The following is a 27,686-nucleotide window of genomic DNA, read 5'->3' on the forward strand; positions in this document are numbered from 1 at the left end:
CAAGATGGTGACCCTAAATGCCATCATCCCATCGTTGAACAAGGGGGACTGGTTTGCAGTCCTCGACCTGCAAGATGCCTACTTCCACATAGCAATCCATGTGGCACACAGGCGTTTTCTCCGTTTCCAGCTAGGCTGAGAACATTTCCAATACAGAGTACTATCTTTCGGTTTGGCATGCACACCCAGAGTTTTCACGAAAACCTTAGTGGTAGTGGCTGCCCACTTGTGCAGACTGGGAGTGACAATTTTCCCATACTTGGATGATTGCCTCATAAGAGGCCTAACGTATTCAGAAGCCGAACACATGGTGACAACAGCCTCTTGGGTCTTTCACTCTCTGAGTCTCCTCATAAACATGCAGAAATCCTCGCCAGAACCGACACAAGATCTGATTTTCATAGGGGCAAGGCTCGACTCGAAAACAGCGCGTGCTTACTTACCTGCTGAACGTTTTGCCACCATTCGAGATCTTATTCACACGTTGACACATGCCCCAACGATTCTAGTCAGAGTGTCGTTACAACTACTAGGACACATGGCTGCCTTGACAACTGTTGTCCAAAACGCAAGGTTACATTTTCGCTGCCTCCAACACTGGCTGGCTACAGTATATACTCCAGTAAGAGACAGCATTCACAAGGTGGTGGTGATACCACCACATGTACGACAATCCCTGCAATGATGGACCAAGCCGACCAATCTTACGGTGGGCATTCCCTTTCACTGCCCACAACCGTCGAAGCAAATAACAACGGATGCGTCCCTTACTGGCTGGGGAGCGCATATGGACGACATGACGGTTCAAGTTCGCTGGTCTACGCAGGAAATGCTCTTACACATCAACATTCTTGAGTTAAGAGCAGTGCGTCACGCATGTCAGCATTTTCAGTCCCATACAAGGAATACGACCATCAGAATCCTTACGGACAATATTGCCACCATGTACTATGTGAACAGACAGGGAGGAGCTCGATCCCGATCCCTCTGTATAGAGGCGATGCGCTTGTGGAAATGGTGTATCCGTATCAATACCATCCTGACAACCACCTACTTGCCAGGTGTCCAGAATACTGTTGCGGACTCACTCAGCAGGCTGTTTCCCCACGACCATGAATGGGAACTTCGCACGGACATTCTGCATTATATTTTCACCCAATGGGGGTTCCCCTCGATAGACCTGTTTGCTACGGCGGCCAACGCCAAGTGCCCCAATTATTGCTCCAGGGCAGGGATCGGACGTCACTCCTTAGGAGATGCTTTTCTTCGCAATTGGGGAATGTCATTACTATACGCCTTTCCCCCGATTGTCCTAGTTCCCAAAATCCTGGAAAAGATCATTATGGAAAGGGCTCGAGTAATCCTCATAGCTCCAACTTGGCCACGGCAGCCTTGGTATTCAATACTCCACCAGATGTCCATCAGGACACCGTACACCCTTCCTCTGCTTCCAAACCTCTTGACTCAAGACAACGGCTCCCTTTGTCATCAGAAACCCAAGACCTTACATCTCACAGCATGGATGCTCGCTGGTTCAACCCGGTCGAATGCTCATGCTCACAGATAGTCAAACAAGTATTAGTACACAGCAGAAAAGAGTCTACTCGAAGGACCTACCTCGCCAACTGGACCAGATTTGAAGCGTGGTGTGGCAGTGATGTCAGGGACGCTCATGTGACAAAAATATCCCAGATACTTGATTACATTTTGCACCTCCACGACATGGGTCTTGCAATAGCCTCGCTGTGAGTGCATCTAGCAGCAATTAGTGCTTTTCATCAGGGTTAGGATGGGTTTTCTGTATTTGCTCATCCCATCACAAGGAGGTTCCTAAAAGGACTTACAAACCTCAACCCATCACGGCGACCACCACCACCTTCCTGGAATTTAGACTTTGTTCTGGATTCCCTGACACGCTCCCCCTTTGAAGCCTTAGCTACGATACCATTACAGCTTCTGACCACAAAATTGCTTTTTCTGCTTGCCATTATATCAACCCGCAGAGTGAGTGAAATAGCTGCGTTCATGTCGTCACCTCCTTACACGATTTTTACTAAGGAGTCAGTGACTTTGAGATCTCATCCAGCATTTGTTCCAAAAGTTTGTTCGGATTTCCACATAAACGAGCCAGTTGTTCTTCCCTGTTTCTATCCCAAGCCTCATGCTTCAAGGGAAGACGCAGTGCTGCACACACTCGATGTGAGGAGGGCATTAGCTTTTTATATTGAAAGAACCTGACACTTTAGGAAATCGGACCGTCTAATAGTGTCGTTAGCGGATCAAACCAAGGGACAACCCATCACTTCCCAACGGATTGCGAGATTAATAGTCTCGTGTATTACAACCTGCTACTCCATACGTAACAAACCTCTTGTGTGCTCTCCTAAGGCCCATTCTATGAGAGCAGTAGCCACGACTACAGCTTTTCTTAGAGGTGTTCCATTTCGAGACATTTGTCGAGCAGCAACATGGTCCTCTCATTCTACCTTTATGAGGCATTATGGTGTAGTAAACCAATTTGCTACCGATTCCTTTGTGGCTACGGCAGTTCTTTCGCATATCCAAAAACATTAATTCTGGAGTGCTCAAGTGTTCGAGTACTGCTCCGAAGTCACCTGGAGTGGAGCACCCACGGGGCCACTCTAAGAAGAAGAAGTTACTCACCCTGTGAAGTAACGATTGTTCTTCGAGATGTGCCCCATGGGTGCTCCACGACCTGCCCTTGCTCCCCGCTCTGGAATTTTTCATTCTTCTTGTTTCAGGGAGCGGCTGAGAGGAATTGAGCAAGCCGGACTGCACGCAACACTTCAAAGGCGCGAACGCCGCCTCGGGCAGCCACGCATGCATGGTCCGGCGGACCACGGCTCTGATACCTGGAGTGGAGCACCCATGGGGCACATCTCGAAGAACAATCGTTACTTCACAGGGTGAGTAACTTCTTCTTTCGCTTCAGGAGTGTATGCCCCTATTGTACTTAACAGAGCGTTCTGTAGAGCATGTGCCCTGTACCTTCTGGCAAGTATTTGAAGGGTGGAGCAGCCACAGCCCTCTTTAATTCTTTCTCATTGTCAGTGACTATAAATTAGTTTTCCTCTGTCCTGTCATAGTCTTTTTCTCTCATCTTGAGAAGTTTGTTTGTAAATAAGTAGTAGTATCATTTTTAGCAATACCCCTCTTGCGGGGTATCTGTCTCTAACACTGACTGCTGCACCTTCTGCTTATTGTGGTTGTGGGAAGTTCGCTTTAGGAGAAAGATTTGACATTTGTTGTGCCTTTAAAAAGAGGACAATAAGACCATCTTCTGATTCAAGACTTCCTGATATATAGTAAGATTTCAAACAGCTCCTTCCAAAAGTGCTCACCTTCATTCATGCTCTCAAAAACATGAGAAAGTGGGAACTATTTGTCATGAGAGACTGGAAGTGCTATCCATCTCTGGGTTCTTTCACAAATAACTAACACCTGAAAGTTGCTCTAAACCAAAAAGCCGCTTTTTGTGTCTTAAGCAAAGACAATAGCCTAAAAATCTTCTTCAGGCTCTACTCAATACGAAGGGTAGTGTGACATCTTTGGTCTGATACTTTCTAGTACCATCTCAGATCTTAGTATCATCAGCACTGGTACTAACCACCACCCGTCAGTTGAGTCTGGCACTGTCTGACCTCTCACAGACTTATGATCCAGCAACTCTCCATGGCTCCTGGATTGTTAAGCACTGACTACAGCTGAGGCTTATGCGGTTGCTGGAGATGTTTGTCCCATTTCTTTGGTGCCTGGTCCCAAGTTACTTTGTACCATTAGGTCTTACACAGTGGTTGTTGGATGGATCTTTCCATTTGTTTCTTTCTCCTCTTTCCCATTATCCTCCCCTCTTCAGGGACCATTCTCACAAGGAGCTCCTTCTCCAGGAGGCTCAATTTATCATGCAGGTGGGAATTATAGAAGAGTTTGCTCAATATCAAAGAGGAATGGAATTCCATTCCTACAATTTTTTAATTCTGAAAGCACGGGGAGATTTCAGAACAATTTTAGACCTGCATCATCTCAAATTATATCTAAAATAGATAGTTTTGTGGGGCCGCACTGGCTTTCATTATCTCTTCTCTGGAAACTGATATTCCACCTTAAACTTAAAGGTGGTGAGATTCCAAGGCGACAGAAGAAATTTCAGGTTCCCATTGTCTTATTACCCGTTCTTAGGGCTGCTCTTTGCCTTGTCAACAGTGCCTGGCTTTTTTTTTTTTTTTACACAGAATGTTTTATGGTGGTAGTTGCATTCCTGAGAAGGTTAGGAATCCAAGTCTCTCTGTGCCTGGGTGACTGACTTGTTTGAAGCCATTTCAGGATTCAGTTATTATCCCGTGTAACTTTCATCCATTCAGCTTTCAAGGCACTGGGTCTGTTGATCAGAAAAAGTATTTCCTCTCACCTTTAAAGAGGATAGAATTTATTGGGGTAGTGTTAGAGTCTAGCCAAGGTGCTGCTTTCCTTCATAAGAATATCAGAATGACCACACTGGGTCAGACTATAGGTCTTTCTAGCCTTGTACCCTGTCTTTTAACAGTGGTGCCCCAGAGGGAATGAACAGAACAGATAATTTTCAAGTGATCAGTCCCCTAGTGCCCATTCCCAGCCCTGACGAATAGAGGCTAGGGACAACATTCATGCCCATCCTGGCTTATAGCATTAATGGACCTGTCTTCCATGAATTTTTCTAGTTCTTTTTGAACCCTGTTATAGTTTTGGTCTTCACAGTATCCTGTCAGTGAATTCTACAGATCGTGCATTGTATGAAGAAGTGCTTCCTTTTATTTGTTTTAAACCTACTACCTATTAATTTCATTTGCTGACCTCTAGTTCTTGTGTTATGGGGGGGAGTAAATAACTTTTCCCTACTTTTCTCTGCACCAGTTGTGATTTTTATGGATCTGTCATCTCCCCTTAGTTGTGTCTCTCTTCTAAGCTGAAAAGTCCCAGTCTTATTAATTTCTCCTCATATGGTAGTTGTTCCATATCCCTAATAATTTTTGTTGCCCATTTCTGAACTTTTCCCAATGCCAAGATATCCTTTTTGAGATGAGGCAACCATATCTGCACACAGAATTTCAATTGTAGGTGTATGTGAACGAGTTCGTCCCTCAGAGTCAACTATGAACTAATCTTATCACAGAGAGTTAAGCATGAGCAGCCACCACCAAGGCCGGTGGCCCTTTTATTACGCACGTTCGTGCTTACACCCGAGCCGGATCTGGCGGTCGGCGGAGTAGGGGGGTTCGGGCCCGCCCCCTCTCCGAACCCCGGCCCAGGGCCCTAAAGGCAGGGACCCACGGTCCCTCCCTAGCGGATGGGGGAATGCCCCAAAACACACCCGCTCACGGGCTCCACGACCCCGCCCTGGGCCGCTTCCTACTCCACCAGGCCTCCCGGCCCGTCTCCCTTGACATCTCTTGCCTCACCTCTCCCTCCTTCTCTCCTCCTCCAGCTCCGTCCACCGCGCTTCCCTTCACCGTGCCGACCCCGGGTTTAAATCCCCCGCCGGCTCCGTTCCCCCTCCGCGTCACTTCCCCGGCGACGCCTCCCAGCCACCCTTCCCCCGTGACATCATCCCCCTGCGCCTCACCAGCCCCTCCCTCTTGGGCCCTGCCGGTCAGCACCTTTTGCCTCCCGACGCTCCCCGCGCCGGCTGCCGGCGCGTTCCTGCAGCCCGCCGCGGCGGGCTGGGCCGTGCTCTCCACCCCCCGGTGTGTCCGCCCGGCGCCTCCCAGCGCACTCTCAGTGCGGGGCGGGAGTGCCCCGTCACAGTGTACCATGAATTTATATAGAGGTTGAGTATTTTTTTCTTATTATGTATCCCTTTTTGAGTGATTCCCCGTATTGTTTGCTTTTATGACTGCTTCTGCATATTAGTCAGAGAACTATCCACAATGACCCCAATATCTCTCTCTTGAGTGGTAACTGCTAATTTAGAACCCATCATTCTTCTTTGAGTGATATCCCCATGGGTGCTTCACTTTTGTGTTGGGTTGTCCCAGGGCCACAGATCAGAGTTTTTCATAGATGTAGCTAGGTGGGCCACGCATGCATGGTAGGCACCTTATGGTGTTTGCACCTGGCCCGACCCTCCTCAGTTATTTCACTATCACCCTTGTTCACAGATGGAGCTCAGCTTCCCTCTTCAGTGTTACCTCCAATGGCCCACTGGTTGTTTTCAGGCTTCCTGCTTCTGATACACTTAATTCTTCTTCAAGTGCTTGCTAATGTCCATTCCACTCTAAGTGTGCACACGCCACATGCGCGGATTGCCAGCGAGTTTTCCCTCAGTGGTACCCGTTGGGTCAGCTGGGGAGCCCCCTGGAGTGGTGCCACTATAGCGGTGCATATATATCCCCACTGGTCCTCCACCCCCTCACTTCCTTCTTATTTCCCATGACGGTTGTTGGAGCTCTCCTCTAACTTGTCCACAAGCGATCCAGTGGTATCTGCAATTCTTGTAGAATAGTTTGCACCTAGTTGTTTCCCTTTGTTTTTTTTCTCTCCAAGTTGTTGTTCCTGTTAGATAGTTAGATAACTCATTGGGTAGGGGCTTGCCTGTTGTATCCCCTTCCCCTCCTGTTAGCAGGGCATGCCAGGGCATTATGGCTTCAAGCCCTGAGCTGACTGTTTGAAGCCTATGCCCTGTGGTGACCTTCACAAGTTGTGTTTAAAGAACTTGTGTGAGGCCCACCTTCCTGCCAACTGCAGAATTTGTTGCAATTTTAAGCCCCGGATTCAGTGCAAATGAGACTCGTGCTTGAAGATACTCCTCATGGAGTCCACGCTCTGCCTGGCACTGGCAGAAAACGCAGCACCGGAGTCCGATAGCACACCACCGTCGGCCCTGGAGGCACCAACTTTGTCAGGGGCATTGTCTGCCTTGAGATGTCCGGCGGCGCAGCACCGGTTGCAGTCACTAGTACCCCGCAAGAAGAAGAGGGTGGAGAGGGGCAGATCCCGGCCCGTGCCCACGATGTGCCCCAGTTAGGGCACCATGTTGCGCCCGCTCTGGCCAGGAGGGCTGATACTCCTGGGCCTGAACGTGGCCAGTCGAGCGCCCCCAAGGCCGGTCTCACTGTGGGGGAGGCCATACTGATGGACAGGCCCTCCATGTCTGACACCTTCGACGTAGTGCGGGACCTTATTGAGCTCACAGCAGACTCAGAACCATCACCACAAGAGTGTAGGGTTCGCTTGAGGGTGTACACCCATCTCCCAGCAATGGACTGGGACAGACTGGTGTTACACCCTGCACCGACATCCCACCCAGTGGCAGCCTCCTTGGTGCTTACCTCAACACTGGCACCACTGGGGTTATCAGCACACATGATCCCTTGCTTTAAAGCGTTGAGGGAAAGTTCGGCGTCTTGTGCCCTGATTCCCGTGGGCCAACCCTCAGTAACAGGCCACTTGATGCTGCCTTTTCCGGTGTGACACCGGGGTAAACCAGCGTCCATGTCCAGACCAGTGTCCATGGCCAGGCATGTGGTGGGTTGCCATTCCCTGGGCTCATTTTCTGCCCCTCCCTGGTCAGGATCCGACTACTCTTCAGGCTCTGAGGTGGAGTCTGTGCGGTCCAGAATGCCCTTCTCCCACTGTGGTTCACAGCGCCGCTCCGACTCCTGGCGCCAGTTTTATTCCGGCACCATGACCCTCAGGACAGCCTCCTGGGCATATTGCAGTCTTGGCCACCACAGTGGCAGCCCTTGGAATAGTGGCTGTTTTGGACCCCATGGGCATACCATCAGGCCCAGGGGAGTGCCCCCTCCACGGCGGGCTTGTCGTGCCTGGGCATTGGGGCTCCACCAGTGGGCAATGCCTCTGTCCAGTGTCCAGGAACCGCAGGCTTCCGTGGTGTGGAGCAATTCCTCCCAGCCTCATCACTGGGGGGGGGGGGGGAACCATTGGCCCCCAGCTCAATCTTCTCCATCTTTGGCATTGGAGCAGCCTATCGAGCAGGAGGACCTGACCATCTGGGGATACTCATCTTTCTCCCCAGATGAGGTGCTTGGCCTTTCCTCTTTCTTGATGCCAGCCATGGACTCCCGTGTCCACCAGGAGCTCCTGCGGAGGCTGGCCCAGAGTTTGGGCATCCAGCTTGAACAGGTCTCGGAAGACTCTGATCCAACAGTGGACATCCTCAATGCTGAACCCCCATCCCAGGTGGTCCTGTCTTTGAACAAAGTGGTGGACAAGGTGACTAAAATCCTTTGGCAAGCCCCAGCATCAATTCCTCCTATGGACAAAAGAGCGGAGAGGAGGTATTTTGTCCCACAGGCGGGACACGAGCACCTGTTCTCACACCGTCCTCCGGGGTCCATAGTGGTGCAGGTGGCAAACCACCGGGAGGACAGGGTCAGCCAGCCCTGACCCCCAAGAACAAAGAGGCCAAGTGATCCGACCTGCTGGGTCGTAAGGCCTACGTGTCTGGTGGTCTCCTGGTCAGGATTGCCAACCAGTACATTCTCCTGAGCAGGTATGCTTTTAATACAAGTTCGGGGAACTGCTTCCTCAGGATTTGAGACAGGAATTCAAGGCCCTTTCTGAGGAAGGAAAGGTGGTGTCCCGAGCTGTGCTGCAGGTGGCCCTGGATTCGGCTGATGATGCGGCTCGTACCATGGCGACAGGCTTGATGCTGCACAGAGGAGCCTGGATTCAGGTTTCTGGCATCCCACTGGAGGTCCAGACCACCATCCAAGACCTCCCTTTCAAAGTGGGGGAGGGGGCTGTTTTTGGACCATACGAACACAAGCCTTCATGGTCTAAAGGACACCAGGGCAACCCTTAAGTCCCTAGGTATACACGCCCCTGCACTCCAGAGGCACTCCATCCTAGGACCCCACCTTGCCTCTTCCAGCAGGGTAGGTAGGACTTCTCCAGATGGAGGGGCCATTATAGTAATAATTGCAACAGAGGTGGCCACAGGGCCCGAGGCAGAACCTTTGAAGGTGCAATTGAGGACAGTGCCCCAGTCTCAGACAGCAGTCCATTCACTGATTGGCTCTTCCCCTTCAACTGTGCCTGGTCCCATCTTACCACAGACCGTTGGGTTCTGTACATGGTGAGGAGGGGATATCTCATCACCTTCCAGTCCTTCCCCCATTCCAATTCCCCTCCCCTGTCTCTCTTCAGGGACCCCTCTCACAAGCATCTTCTCAGATTGAAGGTGCAAAAGCTCCAGAATTTTGGAGCAGTGGAGGAGGTACCTGCGGACCTCAGGAGCAGAAATTTTTATTTCTGCTACTTCTTGGTCCTGAAAGCCAGGGGCAACTTTCATCTTATCCAGGACCTAAGAGACTTGAATACCTTCATCGTGAAGTTGAAATTCAAGATGGTTACCCTAGCCTCCATTATCTCTTCCCTAGATACGTGAGACTGGTACGCTGCCCCCAATCTCAAGGACGCTTATTTTTACATTTCTATCACTCCTGCACACAGGCGCTTCCTGTGTGGCTGGGATTGCTATCAATTCATGGCACTTCATTTTGGTCTTTCCACTGCCTCCAGGGTTTTCACAAAGTATATGGCAGTGGGTGGTCGCTTTCCTCAGGAAGCGGTGGGTTCGGGTCTACCTGTACCTGGACGACTGGCTCGTAAGAGGCTCATCCCGGTTCCAAGTGTCCAACCATATTGCCTTAGGGAAATGTTCCTCACGCTGGGCCTCATGTTGAACAAGGCAAAGTCCACCCTAGTTCCCACTCAGGTGATAGAGTTTGTGGGGGTGCTGTTGGATGTGACAAAGGGCAGAGCCTCCCTGTCCCTGGCTCGCTTCGTGACCTTGAGGGATGCCATTCTGAGGCTGCAGTTGTTCCCCACCATGATGGCCTACTGTTGCATGAGGCTGTTGGGCCTGATGGCGGCCTGTACCAATGTGGGGAGGCATGCCAGGTTTAGGATGAGACCCTTTCAACTGTGGCTGCACTGGGTCCACAACCCAGCCTTCCAGCATATGGACCCAGTGGTGACAGTGCCCGCAGACATGCTTAAATCCCTCGACTAGAGGCTGTACGAGGGCGTGGTTCAAGAGGGGATACCATTTCTCACCCCCTCCACATCCATTCAGCTGGTGACAGATGCCTGGGATATGTGTGGAGACACTCACCTTGGGAAGTTCCGAACACAAGGTACGTAAGGCCCTGAGGATTTTGCTTTTCACCTCAATGTCAGAGAGTTGAGGGCTATATGCTTAGCTTGCGGCATTTTTCTACCACAGCTTGGAAACAGGTGCGTTTCGGTTCTGACCGACAACACAGCTGTGATGTTTTATATAAACAGACAGAGTGGTGCTCACTCCTATCCCCCTGTGCAGGCAGGCTCTCCTCTTCTGGGGCTACGTTTACGCTGGCAGCTTCTTGCACAAGAACTTTTTTTTCGGAAGAGTTCTTCTGCAAAAACTCTTCCAGAAGAGAACGTCTACACTGGAATGTGCTTTTGCGCAAAAGATGTGTTTTTGCGCAAGAGCATCCATGCCAGTGTAGACGCTCTCTTGCACAAGAAAGCTCTGATGGCCATTTTAACCATAGGGCTTTCTTGCGCAAGAAATTCATGTTGCCTGTCTACACTGGCCTCTTGCGCAAGAACAGTTGCGCAAGAGGGCTTATTCCTGAGCGGGAGCATCATAGTTCTTGTGCAAGAAGCCCTGATTTCATACAGTAGAACAACAGTTTACTTGCACAAGAACACACGGCCAGTGTAGACAGGCAGCAAGTTTTTGTGCAAGAGCAGCCGCTTTGGCGCAAGATCGCGCCAGTGTAGATACAGCCTGGGAGTTTTGCGTAACTCACAAAATTCTCCTGGTGGCCCCCTATCTCCCGGGGACTCAGAATAAGTTGGCAGACTGCCTCAGCAGGTCCTTCCAGGGTCACAAATGGTCTCTGAGAACAGTAGATGTTACCCTCTCCAGCTGGGGCTTTCCCCACCTGTACCTGTTCACTTCCCGCACCATCAGGAAATGTCCCCGGTTCTGCTCTGTGTTCGCCCATGGCCAGGGGTCTCTAGGGGATGCATTGTCGAATCCCTGGCCTCGGGGCCTACTATACACCTTTCCCCCTTTTCCATTGATCCCCAGAGTGATCTGCAGGATCCAAGAATTCCTGGCATTGGTGATCCTGATAGCCCTGGCCTGGCTGCAGCAGCATTGGTTCCTGGACCTCCTTGCCCTGTTGGTGAAACGGCCCTTGGCCCTCCCCTTGTTGCTGGACCTAATCTCACAGGAGTTTGGCAGGCTCAGGCACCTGAACCTCAGCTCCCTGCACCTCAAGGCCTGGAAGCTCGATGGCTGACGGCCTTTGAGAGACAGTGCTTGGAGCAGGTTCAGGCTCCTCTTGGAAAGCCGGAACCTTCAACCACATCTTCCTACCTAGCAAAGTGGAAGCAGTTTGCGATCTGGTCAGGTGGTAAGGGATTCCCTCCTACGGAAGCACCAGTCCCAGTTATCCTGGATCACTTCCTGGGGCTTAGGCTTCAGGGCTTGGCTCCCTCCTTGGTGCGCATGCACCTAGAAGCCATCTCGACTTTCCACTCTGGCTCAGGAGGAGGGACTCTCTTCTCGGACCCCATGGTACATTGCTTCCTCAGGGGTCTGGACAGGGTTTTTCACCAGGTATGAGAGCTAGTGCCCCCCTGGAACCAGAACTTGGTGCTATTGAAGTTCATGGGCCCCCCATTTTAGCTGCTAGTTACGTGCTCCCTCCTACACCTCTCCTGGAAGGCCTTCCTGGTGGCCATTACCTCAGCCAGGTGAATATCAGAACTTAGAGCCCCAGTTGTAGACCCCCCATATTTTTTCAGGATAAGGTCGGACTGTGCCCCCACCTGGCATTTTTGCCTAAGGTGGTGTCTTACTTCCATGTTCACCAGGATATATTTCTCCTGGTGTTTTATCCCAAACCTCATAACTCAGGGAGAGACCAGGCTGTTCACACACTGCATGTGAGGCGTGCATTAACTTTTTATTTAGAATGGACCAAACCCTTCGTTAAATCCCCCCAGTTGTTTGTAGCATTAACGGATAGGATAGAGGGCCAACCAGTGTTCTGGATTTCAGAACCATCTTGTTCTGGATTTCAGACTGTATTAAGGAGTGCTACCAGATGGCGAGGGTTCCAGCCCCGCCCATTACGGAGCACTCCACAAGGACGCAGGCCTCCTTCACAGCATTTGTGGCCCAGGTGCCCATTGTGGAAATCTTGCTTCCTGGTCCTCAGAGCTTGCTTCCTGGTCCTCAGTCCATACGTTTGCAGACCACTGCACTATTGCACAGCATGCCAGGGAAGATGCTGCTGTAGGTAGGGCTGTGCTTCAGTCAGCTATTAGGTAGGCTTCACCTTCGCTTCCGGGAGGGGCTAGTTTTGGAGTCACCTAAGTGGAATAGACATGAGCAAGCACTCGAAGAAGAAAAAATGGTTACTTACCTCGTAACTGTTGTTCTTTAAGATGTGTTGCTCATGTCCATTCTGCATCCCACCCACCTCCCCTGCATCTGAGTGTTCCGGCAAGAAGGAACTGAGGGTGTTATATGTGGCGCCACTATAGCAGGGCATATGCCAGCGGGCTCCCCGGCTGGCCCAACAAGTACCATGGAAGGAAAACTCTCCAGTAATCCATGCACACGATGTGCGCACACCTAAGTGGACTGGACATGACCGATACATCTCAAAGAACAACAGTTATGAGGTAAATAACCATTTTATATATTTTTTGCTGTTCTTGAATTTTGGTTAGCTGTTTTTCAAATTCTTCTTTGACCTTCTTCCTAATTGTGTTTTTACACTTTGACAGAGTTTATGCTCCTTTCTATTTTCCTCACTAGGATTAACTTGAATTTTTTTTAACAATGCTGTGAGGGAGTGAGAGCAGAACCTGGCAGTACAGGGGCTAAACAAGGCCTTTTTGCCCAATTAGCCACTCCCTGTTTTACTTGCAGCCAATGCCAGACCTGGAGGGAGAATAAAAGGAGGGAACCTAGCTCAGTTAGGGGCTGACCAGCAAGAGGCAGGAGCTGGTTCTGCCATCCGCAGGACCTGAGCCAGAGCTATCTGCTGAGTCGGCTGCAGGACGCAAACCTCCAACCCCTCCTCCTGGCATGAAGGAAACCTCCATTGAGGAGGGGGAAATTAGCCTCTTTGGGCCATGCCCCAAACTAAAGGAACAGACTCTGGTAAGCGGCCGGAAGTCCTACACCCCGGATCCCCAGCTAACACCAGGACCTAACCTCTAGGACACCCCGCTGCCCGGGAGACCCGGCCACAAATGCTTATTTGCCTCTCGCTGCTTCTTTTACTTTGTTTTTAGCCACAGTGTCACTTTTTTGGTTCTTTTACTATATATTGTTTGATTTGGAGAATACATTTAAGTTGAGCCTATGTTATAGTGTCTTTAAAAATCCATGCAGTTTACAGGAAATCACTTTTGGCACTATGCCGTTTGAACTGTTTTTTTAACATGCTCATTTGTGTGTAGTCCTTCTTTCTGAAATTAAATGCTAGAATCACAGAATATTTGAACTGGAAGGGACCTCAAGAGATCAAGTCCAGTCCCTACCCTCATGGCAAGATGAAACATGGTTTATATCATCCATGATAGATATCTGTCTAACTTGCTCTTAAATATCTCCGGTGATGGATATTTCACATCCTCCCTAGGCAGTTTAATCCAGCGTTTAGCCACCCAGACAGGAGTTTTTCCTAATGTCCAACCTAAACCTCCTTTGCTTCAGTTTAAGCCCATTGCTTCTTGGCCTATCATCAGAGGCTATAGAGAACAATTTTCTCCCTTCTTCCCTGTGACACCCTTTTAGATACCTGAAAACCACTATCATGTCCTCTGTCGGTCTTCTATTTTCCAAGCTAAACAAGCCCAATTCCTTCAGCCTGGCCTCATAGCTCATATTTTCTAGACTTTTAATCATTTTTGTTGCTCTTCATGACCTTCTCCAATTTTTCAGGGATTTAAGGACTGGTAAAAGCCAGCTGAAAGGAAGGGCAGTATGGCAGACTTTTTTTGTAAGCAAAATGCATGGAAATTGTGAGTGTTAAGCATCTTGCCGAATTGCGCCTCTGGTAACGGTATGCTATGATTCTGTGTTTCAGCAAGGCACTGAAGCACGTTTTATTTTAAACATGCTTACATCTGATTAGATGTGCTAAAAGTCTTTGCTTTTAGGGATACACTTAAGCATATGTTGAAGTGGTTTGCTGAATGTGGTGCCTAAAGAAGGAGGTGCTGAGTTCCTTTTCTCTGAAATTGAAAGTTTATCCTTAAAGGCCCATTCATGTTCTTTTAAAGTCACAGCTCTCATTGATTACAACTAGAATCAAACCTGAAAGAAAGTTAAAACAAAGAGCAAAATATAAAAGACAAGTAACACTCATATTTTACCTTCCATAGTTTTGAACAAAAAAAATGTTCAGACACTTTAATACTGACTGATCCATTGTAACATCAAAAGAAATGTAATGTGGATTTCCACTGCATTCATAGCATGAAGTAGAGGAGTATTTATTATGTTTCCTTTTTAAAATCTTTTTTTGACTGTGAACTTGTTACAGATATAATGTATTTTATATGTACAAAAATCTAAGTCATTAGAATGTTCTTTGAAAAATATTGCTTAATTGTTGCAAATGGGAATGTATATTAACTGTACAATTGTAAATTTTATTCAGGAAAACAAGTGAAGCTTCATGATCTTCTGTCATCTGCATAATACTTGTTACTATTTGTTTGTTATAGATGATGATAAAGAGACTGAAATCCAAACAGTTGCTTCAGAACCAAGTTGCCATACTAAGATCTGTAAACAGAAAGTTGGAACATCACATAATAAACCTATTAGGGCAAAGGCTTGCTCTTATGATACAGTAGGTATGTAAATCTTAGTATCACAGAGAAATTAAGTTCTTAGTTAAGCCATTGAAGACAATGGTGTTACTCCAGATGCAAACTGATGTAACTGAGAAATATTTGTGTCAGTGTCTTTTTGCAAGCAGCTATATATTTTGGTTAAAAACTCTGTGGGATAATTCTAGTCAAGATGTCATTTTAATTCTGAAAGACATCAGAGTCTTATAGCTTTTCCTGCAAATTTCCTTTGTTTTCCTTTTTTCACACTTTGTCTCACACTGGAAGTGAATTTGCACATAGGGTTAAAAATTTTTGAGTTCCCAGATATTAAAAACATTATTCAGATGACTGTCTAGGTTTTTATGCTGGTTTTTAGCATCCTGACAACTCAGATTTAAAACTTCAGTTGAGGCATGTATTGGAGTCTTCATTGCAGTGATCTACTCCAGTCCCATCTGGATTAGCAGTTTTCAGCTGAGAGTCTGTGTGTCTTTCAGGGAGCTGCAGAGCCCTGTTGCTGATATCTGGTGCTCTGAGCTCTGACATCCTCCCTGTGAGGATCAATCAGGGAGTGGTGTGGGGACTGAAGTCCCAAGCCCTGATGCCCCCTTGTCAGGCTGAAGCTGGGAATGGTGCAGGACTGAAGTTACAAGCTCACACCCTGTGCAGCCCAGAGGTGAAGCCCTGAGCTCCCTGCCCCGAAGCCAGGAGCATCAGGGCTGAAACCCAGATGGAGGCAGGAATCTTGAACCCATGGCAGAGTTGAAGGGGCACAAGAGAGTTGTTCCCCCCCAACTGTAGTGCTTTTCCCAGAGTGTAGCAGACCTGGAACAGTTCTATTCTCCATCTCTTCTTCCTCCCAGCCATCCTCAATGGAGATGGGGATAGAATGAAAGTTTATGCTATATCACACATTAATGACCTCCAAATTCTATCTGTGAGGTAATGAGACAGGAAGAAAGCTGGACTGACAATTCTGAAAGAGGGGTTGGAAAGAATCACACAGCACAGCACTGGGAAGGATAGGCAGCTTGAGGTGCTCAGATGTGACACTGTTTCTTAGAAGGAGGTGCAAGTGATGCTGCTGTGGAAGAGTGAGGTCCCTTCTTTTGAATCCTTGATCTCCTTTGAATGTCAGAAGCTTATGAGGGGTTGTATTGGAACAGCCTAAGTCACAATCATGTAAGAAACCCAATAAACTATCTTGTTGCAAGGATGTAAATTCCTAGTGACTATTGTGTAGCTGTCAATATCCTCAGAGAGTAGAAGGAGGAATCTGTTTCATAACTGAATAGTTTGGGTCCTTCAAAAGTAAGATCTTTTATATATTCTGCACCTCTCTTGGGAGACCAGATGAGCTCAGAGTGATCATGGCCGTGGCTAGGTATCTAGAAACTGTATTTATGGCATCTAAGGAAGTTTGGAGAAAGGATCATAGCTGTCAGCTGACCCTCTGAAATGAGACCCTGAAAGCATTCCTGATGATGCAGTAGCAAATTGTAGAGAGTGAACTTAGAATGTGTTGTAGTCAAGGTTTGCCAATAAGAACTGGGACAGGGGGCACATGGTTTAGCTTTTCCTGTCTACAATATCTAACCACTTGGATTCCTCATAGGCAGAAGAAGAAATGGTAATGTTTATTCATTTGCCACATTCGCAACCGAAGAATTGTGGGATGCAACACAAAAAGGCCCATATCCTTAGAGAGGAAATGCTACTTTTTATCTTGCTTAGAGATGGGTTCAACAGTGCTAGGTATTTGCCAGACTTTACTGAGACATGATATCAGGGCCTGAAGGGTGAGTCAAAGAGACTCAAATGTAGGTCCAATTAGAGCTGGGAGGGGTTGAAACTGCTTTGGAAGGATAGCGTCATAATTCAAAAAGACTGGGACAAAATGGAGAAATGGTCTAAAGCAGGGGTGGCCAACCTATTTAACAAAGAGAGTCAAAACAGTGGTAGAAAAAATGTGAAGAGCTGCACCAGAATTGTCAAGCTCCTCAGAACAGAAAGAAAACAGAATTGTCAAGCAAAAACAACAACAAAAATGTTTTTAAAGGAAGTTGCCCATTTAAGATGGCTGCCATCTTGGGCGCCATTTTTAAAATCCCACAGCTCTGACCCAGTAAGCACAGGGAATCTGGAGGCCGGGATGGATGGGGGGAGCCGACGGGGGGTGGAGGCCATTGGGGGGGCGCAGGAGCGGCTTCGAGAGTTGCACTTTTGGGGGGCAAGAGCCACATGCGGTTTGCGAGCTGTGGGTTGGCCACAGTTGGTCTAAAGTAAATAGGATAGAGTTTAATAAGGACAAATGCAAAGTACTCGTCTTAGGAAGGAACAATCCGTTTGACACACACAGAATGGGAAGTGACTGTCTAGGAAGGAGTGCTGCAGAAAGGGATGTGGGGGTCATAGCAGCACTTCTTTGGTTCTCTTACTATTTATTTTTTAATTTGAAGAATACATTTAAATTGAGCCTATATTATAGTGTCTTTAAACATCCATGCAGCTTAGAGGAAATCACTTTTGGCAGTGTGTCTTTTAACTTCTGTTTAAAGAACTTGCTCATTTTTGTGTAGTCCTCCTTTCTGAAATTTAATACTAGAATCATAGAATACTTGAACTGGAAGGGACCACAAGAGATCATCAAGTCCAGTTCTCTGCCCTCAGGGCAGGACCAAGCACAGTCTATATCATCCTTGATAGATGTCTGTCTAACCTGCTCTTAAATATCTCCAGAGATGGAAAGTCCACAACCTCTCTAGGCAGATTGTTCCAGTGTTTAACCACCTGAACAGTTAGGAAGTATTTCCTAATATCCAACCTATGCCTCTCGTATCTTGCTCTCTCACTCCTGTTAATGCATCCCAGAAGCATGTTTGCTTTTTTTTGCAACAGCACCACACTGTTAATTCATATTTAGCTTGTGGTCCACTATGACCCCTAATTCCCTTGCAGCAGTATTCCTTCCTAGACAATCAGTTCCCATTCTATGTGTGTGAAACTGATTGTTCCTTCCTAAGTGGAGTACTTTGCATTTGTCTTTATTAAACTTGATCTTGTTTATCTCAGACAAGTTCTCTAGTTTGTCCAGATCATTTTGAATTATGACCCTATCCTCCAAAGCACTTGCAACCCCTCCCAGCTTGGTATCATCCACAAATTTAATAATCATACTCTCTATGCTGTCATCTAAGCCGTTGATGTAGATATTCAACAGAACTGGTCTCAAACAGACCCCTGTGGAACCCCACTTGTTATGCCCTTACAGCATGATTGTGACAGTTAATAACTACTCCCTGAGGGTATGTCCACACTAGTTTGTTAATTCAAGCTAGGTAGGCAAATCAGGCAACTCCTCATGGAATGAGGTGTAACAGTTAATCCGAACTAAGGACTTAGTTTGGATTAACTTTAAACTGCCGTGTGTAGCTGCGGGCAGTTCGTTCGAACTAAGGGGGATTTAAAAATGGCAGCCAGACGGGAACATGCAAATAAAGCCTGGGGTATTTAAATCCCAGGCTTCATTTGCAACTCCGGTTGCCTGATTTGCCTACCTAGCTCAAATTAATGAGCTATTATAGACATACCCTGAGACTGGTTATCCAGCCAGCTATCACACGCCTTACAGTAGCCCCATCTAAGCTGTATTTCCATAAGTTTATTGATAAAGTCATGCTAGACTTATGTCAAATGCCTTACTAAAGTCTAGGTATACTATGCCTACCGCTTCTCCCTTATCTGTAAGGCTTGATATCCTATCAAAGAAAACGATCAGATTGGCTTGAAGATTTGTTCTTTACAAATCCGTGTTGGCTGTTACCCATTTTCAGTGTCCTCGAGCTCTGTACAGTAAGGAGAGCATGCAAGTACTTTCTTCCCCCAATTCTGGGCAAGTCAGTGTGCGTACTCACAGACAATACTGTTTGCATGTTTTACATAAACCACCAAGATGGGGTCAAGTCATATCATCTATGCAAAGAAGCTGTGGCCCTGTGGTACTGGTGCATTTACCATCATGTCACCATATGAGCCGTATATCTCCCAGGCAAGCAAAATGCCATCGTAGATCAATTAAGATGAATATTTTTTCAGAAATACAAGTGGGAGATATATCCCCAAGCCCTACATTCCATTTTCCAGAAGTGGGGCTTTGTGGAAATAGATTTATTCACTACATTCCACAATGCAAAGGACCCCAAATATTGCTCCAGAGTGGGACTAGGCAAGAGTTGCATGGGAGATGCCATGATGATCAGCTGGTCTCATAGTCTGTTATATGCCTTCCTGCCCTTTCCCCCTTCTCCACAAAGTCATACAAAAAACAAAACAGGACAGGGCCAGGGTCATGCTGATAGCACCCACATGGCTCAGGCAGACCTGGTTTCCTTACCGATCTCAGTTGTCAGGTGCTCTTCCGATTCCTCTTCCCGGGGTGCCAGACATACTGTCTCAGGTTCAGGGTCTCATTCTTCATCCCGATGTCCACAAACTCCATCTCAAGGCTTGGCTCCTCCAAGAGTGATTACATAGGACCTCACATCTTTGGACAAAGTTCGTACTCTAATCATGAACTGTTGTAAGGAAAGTACAAGGAATATCTATTTGCAGAAATAGCACTGTTTCCCTAAGGGGGCTGCCCACAGAGCACTTCAGCCTTGTACAACACAGCTGCTCACTGTCTTGGAATATCTTCTCTCCTTGAAGAAACAAAATTTATCAAATTCATTGATAAAGGTCCACTTAGCAGCTATTTCTAGTGAGCATGATAATGTTGAGGTCACACTATTTATTTCTTTTCATCTGACCACCAAAAATTCTTCAAGGGTCTCAAGGTTTCCCCTCCCCCCAATAAAGCTCATAAAGTGCCATTTTGGGATCTCAACCTTGTCCTTAACACCTTAACCTGCTCTCCATTTGAGACCATGGCAGCACCTTCACACCTTTCCATAAAAGTTGCCTTCCTGATCGCCATTACAACAGTCAGAAGGGTCAGTGAGTTGGCCTCCCTCATGGCTGATCTGCCGTTTATGATTTTTCACAACGACAAAGTTGTGCTAAGACCACATCTGAAATTTCTACCAAAGATAGTTTCAGAGTTCCACCTCAATTAATCCATATACTTACCTGTTTTCCCCCAGAAACCTCATCCTGACACCAATGCTGCCTGACTCCACTCCTTGAATGTACGGTGAGCAATTGCGTTTCACCTAGACAGAGCAAAACAATTTACATGTTCTTCTAGGCTGATCATTTCTATAGTGGATGTCTCCATAGGTCAGGTGATTTTGAAACAGAGGCTTTCAAAATGGCTAAATAAATTGTATTAAAACTTATGACATCTATAAGGTATCAAGCTCTCCAAACTTTGACTCTAAAACCCACCTACTCTGTGGACACTGCTTTGTAGTTACTTATAGTGAAGCATCCCCAGGGATAGCACTTGAAGAAGAAAAGGAAGTTACCCTGTGCAGTAATGATGTTTTTTCAAGATGTGTCCCCTTGTAGGTGCTCCATGACCCACCCTCCTCCCCTCTTGTCCTGAATATCTATTTACTCAGGCATAGAGAAGGAACTCAGGAGGGTTGGGCCGTGCATGTAAGGCACACCATGATGCACCTACTGTGCATGCGCAACCCAACAGACTACTACTGTTGAAATCTCAGATCTGCAGCACTGGGATGACCCGAAACTTACAGTAGAGTATCCACAGGGGGACACATCTTGAAGAACTTTTGTACTGTACTTTCTTTTTCTTGGGCATCCTCAATACACCTATCTTCTCTAAATCATCTTTACTTTGTTCTTATCTTATTTTGGCCTGTGTTTGTGCACTTCATTGTTAATATCAATTGTATTGAATTATCTGGCCACCATTAACCTTTTTAGTGAAGATTGGAAGAAACTATAGCATTACATACTGCAGTACTTTTGAGGTAATCAGTTGTTAGATCTTTTTCATTAAGTAGTAAACATGTATTTCCCTTTTTTTGATCCTAGTATGTTTGAAAACCCTCCTCTTATTTCTACATGCGTATGCTGTTTTGTTTCCTTTTTGCAATTTGTCTGTTTTCATTTTTTGTAAGATATCTTTTTGATTTCCAGTCAATTAAAAGGCTCTTGATGGAGTCCTGGCATCTTCTGGTGTGTCTAAACTACACTCCTCTGCCGACAGAGGAATGTAGATTAGGCACATCGCTACTGCAAATGAAGTAGGGATTTAAATATCCCATGCTTAATTTGAATAAAAATGGATGCTGCTTTTTGCCGCTGCGGCACTTTGCCAGCAAAAAGCGGCAGTCTAGACGGGGATTGGTTGACACTGATCCCTTATGCCTTGTGCAATTAGGCTTACAGGATCGGTTGGAAAAGACTTTCCTTGTCGACCGATCCCCCATCTAGACTTCTGCTTTTTGCCAGCAAAGTGCTGCGTTGGCAAAAAGCGGCAGCCATTTTTATTCAAATGAAGCACGGGATATTTAAATCCCTGCTTCATTTGCAATAGCGACATGTCTAATCTACATCCCTCTGTCAGCAGAGGGGTGTAGTTTAGACACACCCTTCCTGTCCTTCCTTGGCATCAGGATAGTTTTGATTTGTGCCTTTAATACTTTCTCCTTGATAAACTGCCAACTCTCCTGAACTCCTTTGTCCCTTGGATTTTCTTCTTATGGGACCTCACCTCCCAGTTCTCCAAGTTATAGTCTGTTTTGAAATCCATTTTCTTTATTCTATTCTTACTCTTTCTCTTTATAGAATAAAAATTCTATGACCTCATGATCATTTCACCCAAATTTTGACTTCCAACTTCATATTCACTATCAATTACTCTATTCTGATCAAAATCAAGTCTAAAATTACTGTCCCACCAGGTTACTTCCTCCATTTTCTGAAACAAAAAGTTGTCCACTGTACATTCCAGATATTTGGAAATGATTTTGTGTTGTCATACTACTTTTCCAACAAATATCTGGGTAGGTAAAATTACCCATTACTACCAAACCTTGGGTTTTGGATATTTTTTTGTTCTAGAAATGCCTCATCCAGTTCCTCGTCCTGATTTATTGGTGTATGGCTGACACCTGCCATGAAACCACCTGTATTTTTTTACCCTTACATTTCTGACAGACACATTCATCTACCATTCTACATCCAATGAGGATAGGGTTACCAATTTTGATTAGGCATATTTCTAGAGGTTTTATCAGATGACATAATCTTTAATTAAAGATTATTTTCAGGGCCTCCAAGATCAGGATATGGCTCAGGCAACAGAGGTACATGGAGTGCCTTAACAGTGGGGAAAGTTACTCCATTTATGACAATATCATTTGGTTAGAATAGCATTCTGCCCAGGAAGGTAAACTCTCAATCAGCTGGAAATCCTGATGCCACAAACTTTTCCAGTGCAACCCATACTGGAATTTATAATTTGGCCTCAATGGTTGAAAAGAATCTGAGTAACAGTGGAGTAATGCCAATTTGCAGTTTATGTACTTTTATACTCTTGAAGAGGACAAACTAAGGGCATGTGAATCCCATCATAATCCAAGGCACATTTAGTGAACTCTGTCTCCAAGTCAGCAACTACTTAGGGACATTGTTCATGCACAGTACCTTTGGGAAGATCACATACCTGATTGCCTCGGAAATCTGGGCATCCCCCCTTCCCCCCAACAGTCAACTTGCCAACATCAAATTGGTAATCAAAGGCAATGTCAGGAGTGGCCAGCTTCTAGAGCAAACCACTTCTGGACCAGTCTGACTGTCTTCATGTGTGTGTCATGATGCTTGAAATTAAGGATAGTCTACTCACAGAGGTCTAGAAATGTTGATTCTTCATAGGAAATATTTGGTGCATGGCAATGTAATCTAGGGAAGTTAAAATGACTGTTTGGTTAAATCATAGAATCATAGGACTGGAAGGGACCTCGAGAGGTCATCGAGTCCAGCCCCCCGCCCCCAAGGCAGGACCAAGCTCCGTCTACACCATCCCTAACAGATGTCTATCTAACCTGTTCTTAAATATCTCCAGAGAGGGAGATTCCACCACCTCCCTTGGCAATTTATTCCAATATTTGACCACCCTGACAGTTAGGAATTTTTTCCTAATGTCCAATCTAAACCTCCCTTGCTGCACTTTAAGCCCATTACTCCTTGTCCTGTCCTCAGAAACCAAGAGGAACAAATTTTTTCCTTCCTCCTTGTGACACCCTTTTAGATATATGAAAACTGCTATCATGTCCCCCCTTAATCTTCTCTTTTCCAAACTAAACAAGCCCAGTTCATGAAGCCTGGCTTCATAGGTCATGTTCTCTAGACCTTTAATCATTCTTGTCGCTCTTCTCTGTACCCTTTCCAATTTCTCCACATCTTTCTTGAAATGTGGCGCCCAGAACTGGACACAGCTGAGGCCTAACTAGTGCAGAGTAGAGTGGCAGAATGACTTCACGAGTTTTGCTTACAACACACCTGTTGATACAACCTGGAATCATGTTTGCTTTTTTTGCAACAGCATCACATTGTTGACTCATATTCAACTTGTGGTCCACTATGACCCCTAGATCCCTTTCCGCCATGCTCCTTCCTAGACAGTCGCTTCCCATCTTGTATGTATGGAACTGATTGTTCCTTCCTAAGTGGAGCACTTTGCATTTCTCTTTATTAAACTTCATCCTGTTTACCTCTGACCATTTCTCTAACTTGCTAAGGTCATTTTGAATTATGTCCCTATCCTCCAAAGAAGTCGCAACCCCACCCAGTTTGGTATCATCTGCAAACTTAATAAGCGTACTCTCTATCCCAATATCTACATCATTGATGAAGATATTGAACAGTACGGCTCCCAAAACAGACCCTTGCGGAACTCCACTTGTTATCCCTTTCCAGCAGGATTTAGTACCGTTAACAACAACTCTCTGACTATGGTTATCCAGCCAATTATGCACCCACCTTATCGTGGCCCTATCTAAGTTATATTTGCCTAGTTTATCAATAAGAATATCATGCGAGACCATATCAAATGCCTTACTAAAGTCTAGGTATATGACATCCACCGCTTCTCCTTTATCCACAAGGCTCGTTATCCTATCAAAGAAAGCTATCAGATTAGTTTGGCATGACTTGTTTTTCACAAACCCATGCTGGCTATTCCCTATCACTTTATTACCTTCCAAGCGTTTGCATATGATTTCCATAATTACCTGCTCCATTATCTTCCCTGGGACAGACGTTAAACTGACCGGTCTGTAGTTTCCTGGGTTGTTCTTATTCCCCTTTTTATAGATGAGCGTAATATTTGCCCTTTTCCAGTCTTCTGGAATCTCCCCTGTCTTCCGTGATTTTTCAAAGATCATAGCTAAAGGCTCAGATACCTCCTCTATCAGCTCCTTGAGTATCCTGGGATGCATTTCATCAGGACCTGGTGACTTGCTGACATCTAACTTTCCTAAGTGATTTTTAACTTGTTCTTTGTGTATCCTATCTTCTAAACTTACCCTCTCTCTGCTTGTATTCACTACGTTAGGCACACCTCCAGACTTCTCGGTGAAGACCGAAACAAAGAAGTCATTGAGCATCTCCGCCATTTCCAAGTTTCCTGTTACTGCTTCTCCCTCCTCACTGAGCAGTGGGCCTACCCTGTCCTTGGTCTTCCTCTTGCTTTTAATGTATTTATAAAAGGTCTTCTTGTTTCCCTTAATGCCTGTAGCTAGTTTGATCTCATTTTGTGCCTTTGCCTTTCTAATCTTGCCCCTGCATTCCCGTGTTGCTTGCCTATATTCATCCTTTGTTATTTATCCTAGTTTCCATTTTTTTATATGACTCCTTTTTTATTTTGAGATCATGCAAGATCTCCTTGTTAAGCCAAGCTGGTCTTTTGCCATATTTTCTATCTTTCCTACACAGCGGAATTGTTTGCTTTTGGGCCCTTAACAACGTCCCTTTGAGATACTTCCAACTCTCCTCAGTTGTTTTTCCCTTCAGTCTTGCTTCCCATGGGACCTTACCTACAAGTTCTCTGAGCTTATCAAAATCTGCCTTCCTGAAATCCATTACCTCAATTGTGCTGGTCTCCCTTCTACCTTTCCTTAAGATCATGAACTCTATTATTTCATGATCACTGTCCCTCATACTGTCTTCCACTTTCAAGTTCTCAACTAGTTCCTCCCTATTTGTTAAAATCAAATCCAGAACAGCTTCTCCTCTGGTAGCTTTTTCAACTTTCTGAAACAGAAAGTTGCTTCCAATGCAGTCCAGAAACTTATTGGATAGCCTGTGCCCCGCTGTGTTAGTTTCCCAACATATGTCTGGATAGTTGAAGTCCCCCATCACCACCAAATCTTGGGCTTTGGATAGTTTTGTTAATTGTTTAAAAAAGGCCTCATCCACCTCTTCCACTGGCTAGGTGGCCTGTAGTAGACTCCTAGCATGACATCACCCTCATTTTTTACCCCTTTTAGCTTAACCCAGAGACTCTCTACACAGCTATCTCCTACGTTCATATCCACTTCAGTCCAATTGTGTACATTTTTAATATACAAGGCAACCCCTCCTCCCTTTTTTCCCTGTCTGTCCTTCCTGAGCAAGCCGTACCCTTCCATACCAACATTCCAATCATGCGTCCCATCCCACCAGGTTTCTGTAATACCAATGATATCATAGTTGTATGTATTTGTTAGCAATTCCAGTTCTTCCTGCTTATTACCCATACTTCTTGCATTTGATAATGCTTAGTCAGTTAGCCATCTTGACTCAAGTCCTACTGCTAAGCTTGCCACCCAGCCCCACTGCAGGATCCTACCATGGGGTCCTGATGCATTAGGAGTCCTGCTGCCTAGTCTGTCTGGGGCTGCTCTAGCCTGGCACAGCTGACTACTGCCAGAGTTCACTATCAAGTGCCAGTTAACTAGTAAGCATAGAGGTAAGCCTCATGCTTACTAGTTGCTATCCCTAATGTGATTTCAACAGTTTGTGCTTGTAGCCCTGCTCCAGAAGCACCAGTTTGCGTAGAGGCATCAGCAGCTATCCTGTGAGTTGTGAGCAGCATCAGGCAGTTGTAGTCTGCTGCCTCTTCCTTAACTTTCGGTTGGTTAGATGCCTTTGGTTGCTCAGAAAATGCTGCCAAAATGTTCACCAGCATCTCATAGATGCTCTGCTCATTTCCTGACACAATAGTGAAACTGCAAGTAGAACAAGTTCTTCAAATAGTAACTCCTCCTATGTGGCTGGCTCTCATTGTCAAAGAGAATGCAGACTCAAAAGTCATTTCAGTTGGATGTGTTAGTGGGCTGTGTCAAATTCCTATCAAGTACGATGGGATAAATAATCAAGCTTTCCCACAATGCACCACAAACAAGGGACTAGAGTGACGACAACAAAGATAGTCACTTGGCAACATAGGATCATCTGTTTGTCTCAGGTCTGCATAGTGCATTATGAAGACACAATTGTGAAGTCCTTATTTAGAAAGCTTAGGGTGAATATTGAGTGTAGATTGTCAAGCATGAGCTTACAGATACCAAGCCTGTGTGCTTTAGTCCCACAGAACTGTGTTTATTACAGTGTGGACATAGCCTAAGAAACCTCTTCCCACTTGGATCCTCACCTCTTCCAGGCTGGCGGCCTGGCAGGAATAAGCCATACTGTTCTTGGGGCACCTCTGGTATTTTCACCATGGGAATTAAAAAACAAAAGTATAGTCAGAATAGGAAAATGTGGACTTCAGCACTCCTCCTCTATCTTCTTTTTCTTCTTTCCCCACCTTTGTTTTACTTCTGTAGGCTCTACACTGGAGTTAAAGATGGCAGCTGTTGTCTTATATGTGGAAATAGATGAGCCTGAGCTCTGACCTTTTTGCCCTTCTAATGATGCTTAGACTGGGGTGGAGCTGAGGTTGGCTTGTCCTAGTCAACAGGAAGGAAGACTAACTCCCCACAAAGTGGGCTCATATCCATTGAGAAGAAGGGAGTGAGGAGGCAGGTTGTTTTTTTTCTAAGTCTTTCTGCACTGCTCAAGTCTCAATTGCAATTTCCTTTCACTACCCCAGGTAGTGTCAGCTGAGCTGAGCACCACAATGACAGTAAATTTAGTCTTTCTTAACTTTCATGGGCTATATATTAACATTAGTTTATTCAGCTTTGAGAATAATAACTAAACACTGAGTAACAGGTTGACCAAGACAATGAAAAGCTACACATTAATTTGAAATATGTACTTTGCTTGGGTATGTCTTAAAAATTGATATTTTCATTCTTTAAACACCAGAACCAATTGATGATGATGTGATTAAGCATATTTTGAGGCTGAGGGGCAAACTTGGCTGGCAAACCATATTACCACCACATGGATTCAGAGCTGAAGAGATGAAGGCAACTAAAATTCAGAAGATTGCGCTAGAGGTAATTTTTCTTTATTTTTCTATTGAATTTTGCCTTGTGTGAATGAGGATTGAATATAATTTGGTTAAAATAGTTCTTCAAGTGATTGCTTATGTCCATTCCATGTAGGTGTATGCACCCTGCATGCATATGTCATTGGAAGTTTTTTCCTTAGCAGTACCTGTTGGGCCAGCAGGGGAGCCCCTTGAAGTGGCACCACTATATTGGCTAATATATTCCCCTGCTGGCCCTCCACCACCTCAGTTCCTTCTTAGTGCTTGTGACAGTTATTGAAACATGTTTTTGCTCTTGCTCTGCAAGCGCCTTTTAGCAGTTTTCTCTTTTCATTCAGTTAGTTAAAGTTTCACAGTTAATTGTTCTTATCTAGTTGTTAATAGTTGTTAAACATACTATGTCTGGTTGAGGTTCTTA

General features: G+C 45.9%; 1 protein-coding gene across 4 annotated transcripts in view; it reads left to right on the forward strand.

The window, feature by feature from the left end:
* The window catches only part of DNAH14 (dynein axonemal heavy chain 14), a 599,282-nt gene that overhangs the window by 44,562 nt on the left and 527,034 nt on the right, over window positions 1-27,686 (forward strand). For all 4 annotated transcript variants that reach the window (XM_075925276.1, XM_075925277.1, XM_075925279.1 and 1 more), the window contains 2 exons: window positions 14,767-14,898; window positions 27,142-27,275. In XM_075925276.1, coding sequence (XP_075781391.1) covers window positions 14,767-14,898; window positions 27,142-27,275 — 266 coding nt within the window. The remainder of the gene's footprint in view (window positions 1-14,766; window positions 14,899-27,141; window positions 27,276-27,686) is intronic.

Source organism: Pelodiscus sinensis, chromosome 3 (genome assembly GCF_049634645.1).
Source record: "Pelodiscus sinensis isolate JC-2024 chromosome 3, ASM4963464v1, whole genome shotgun sequence".
NCBI classification, from domain to species: Eukaryota; Metazoa; Chordata; order Testudines; family Trionychidae; genus Pelodiscus; species Pelodiscus sinensis.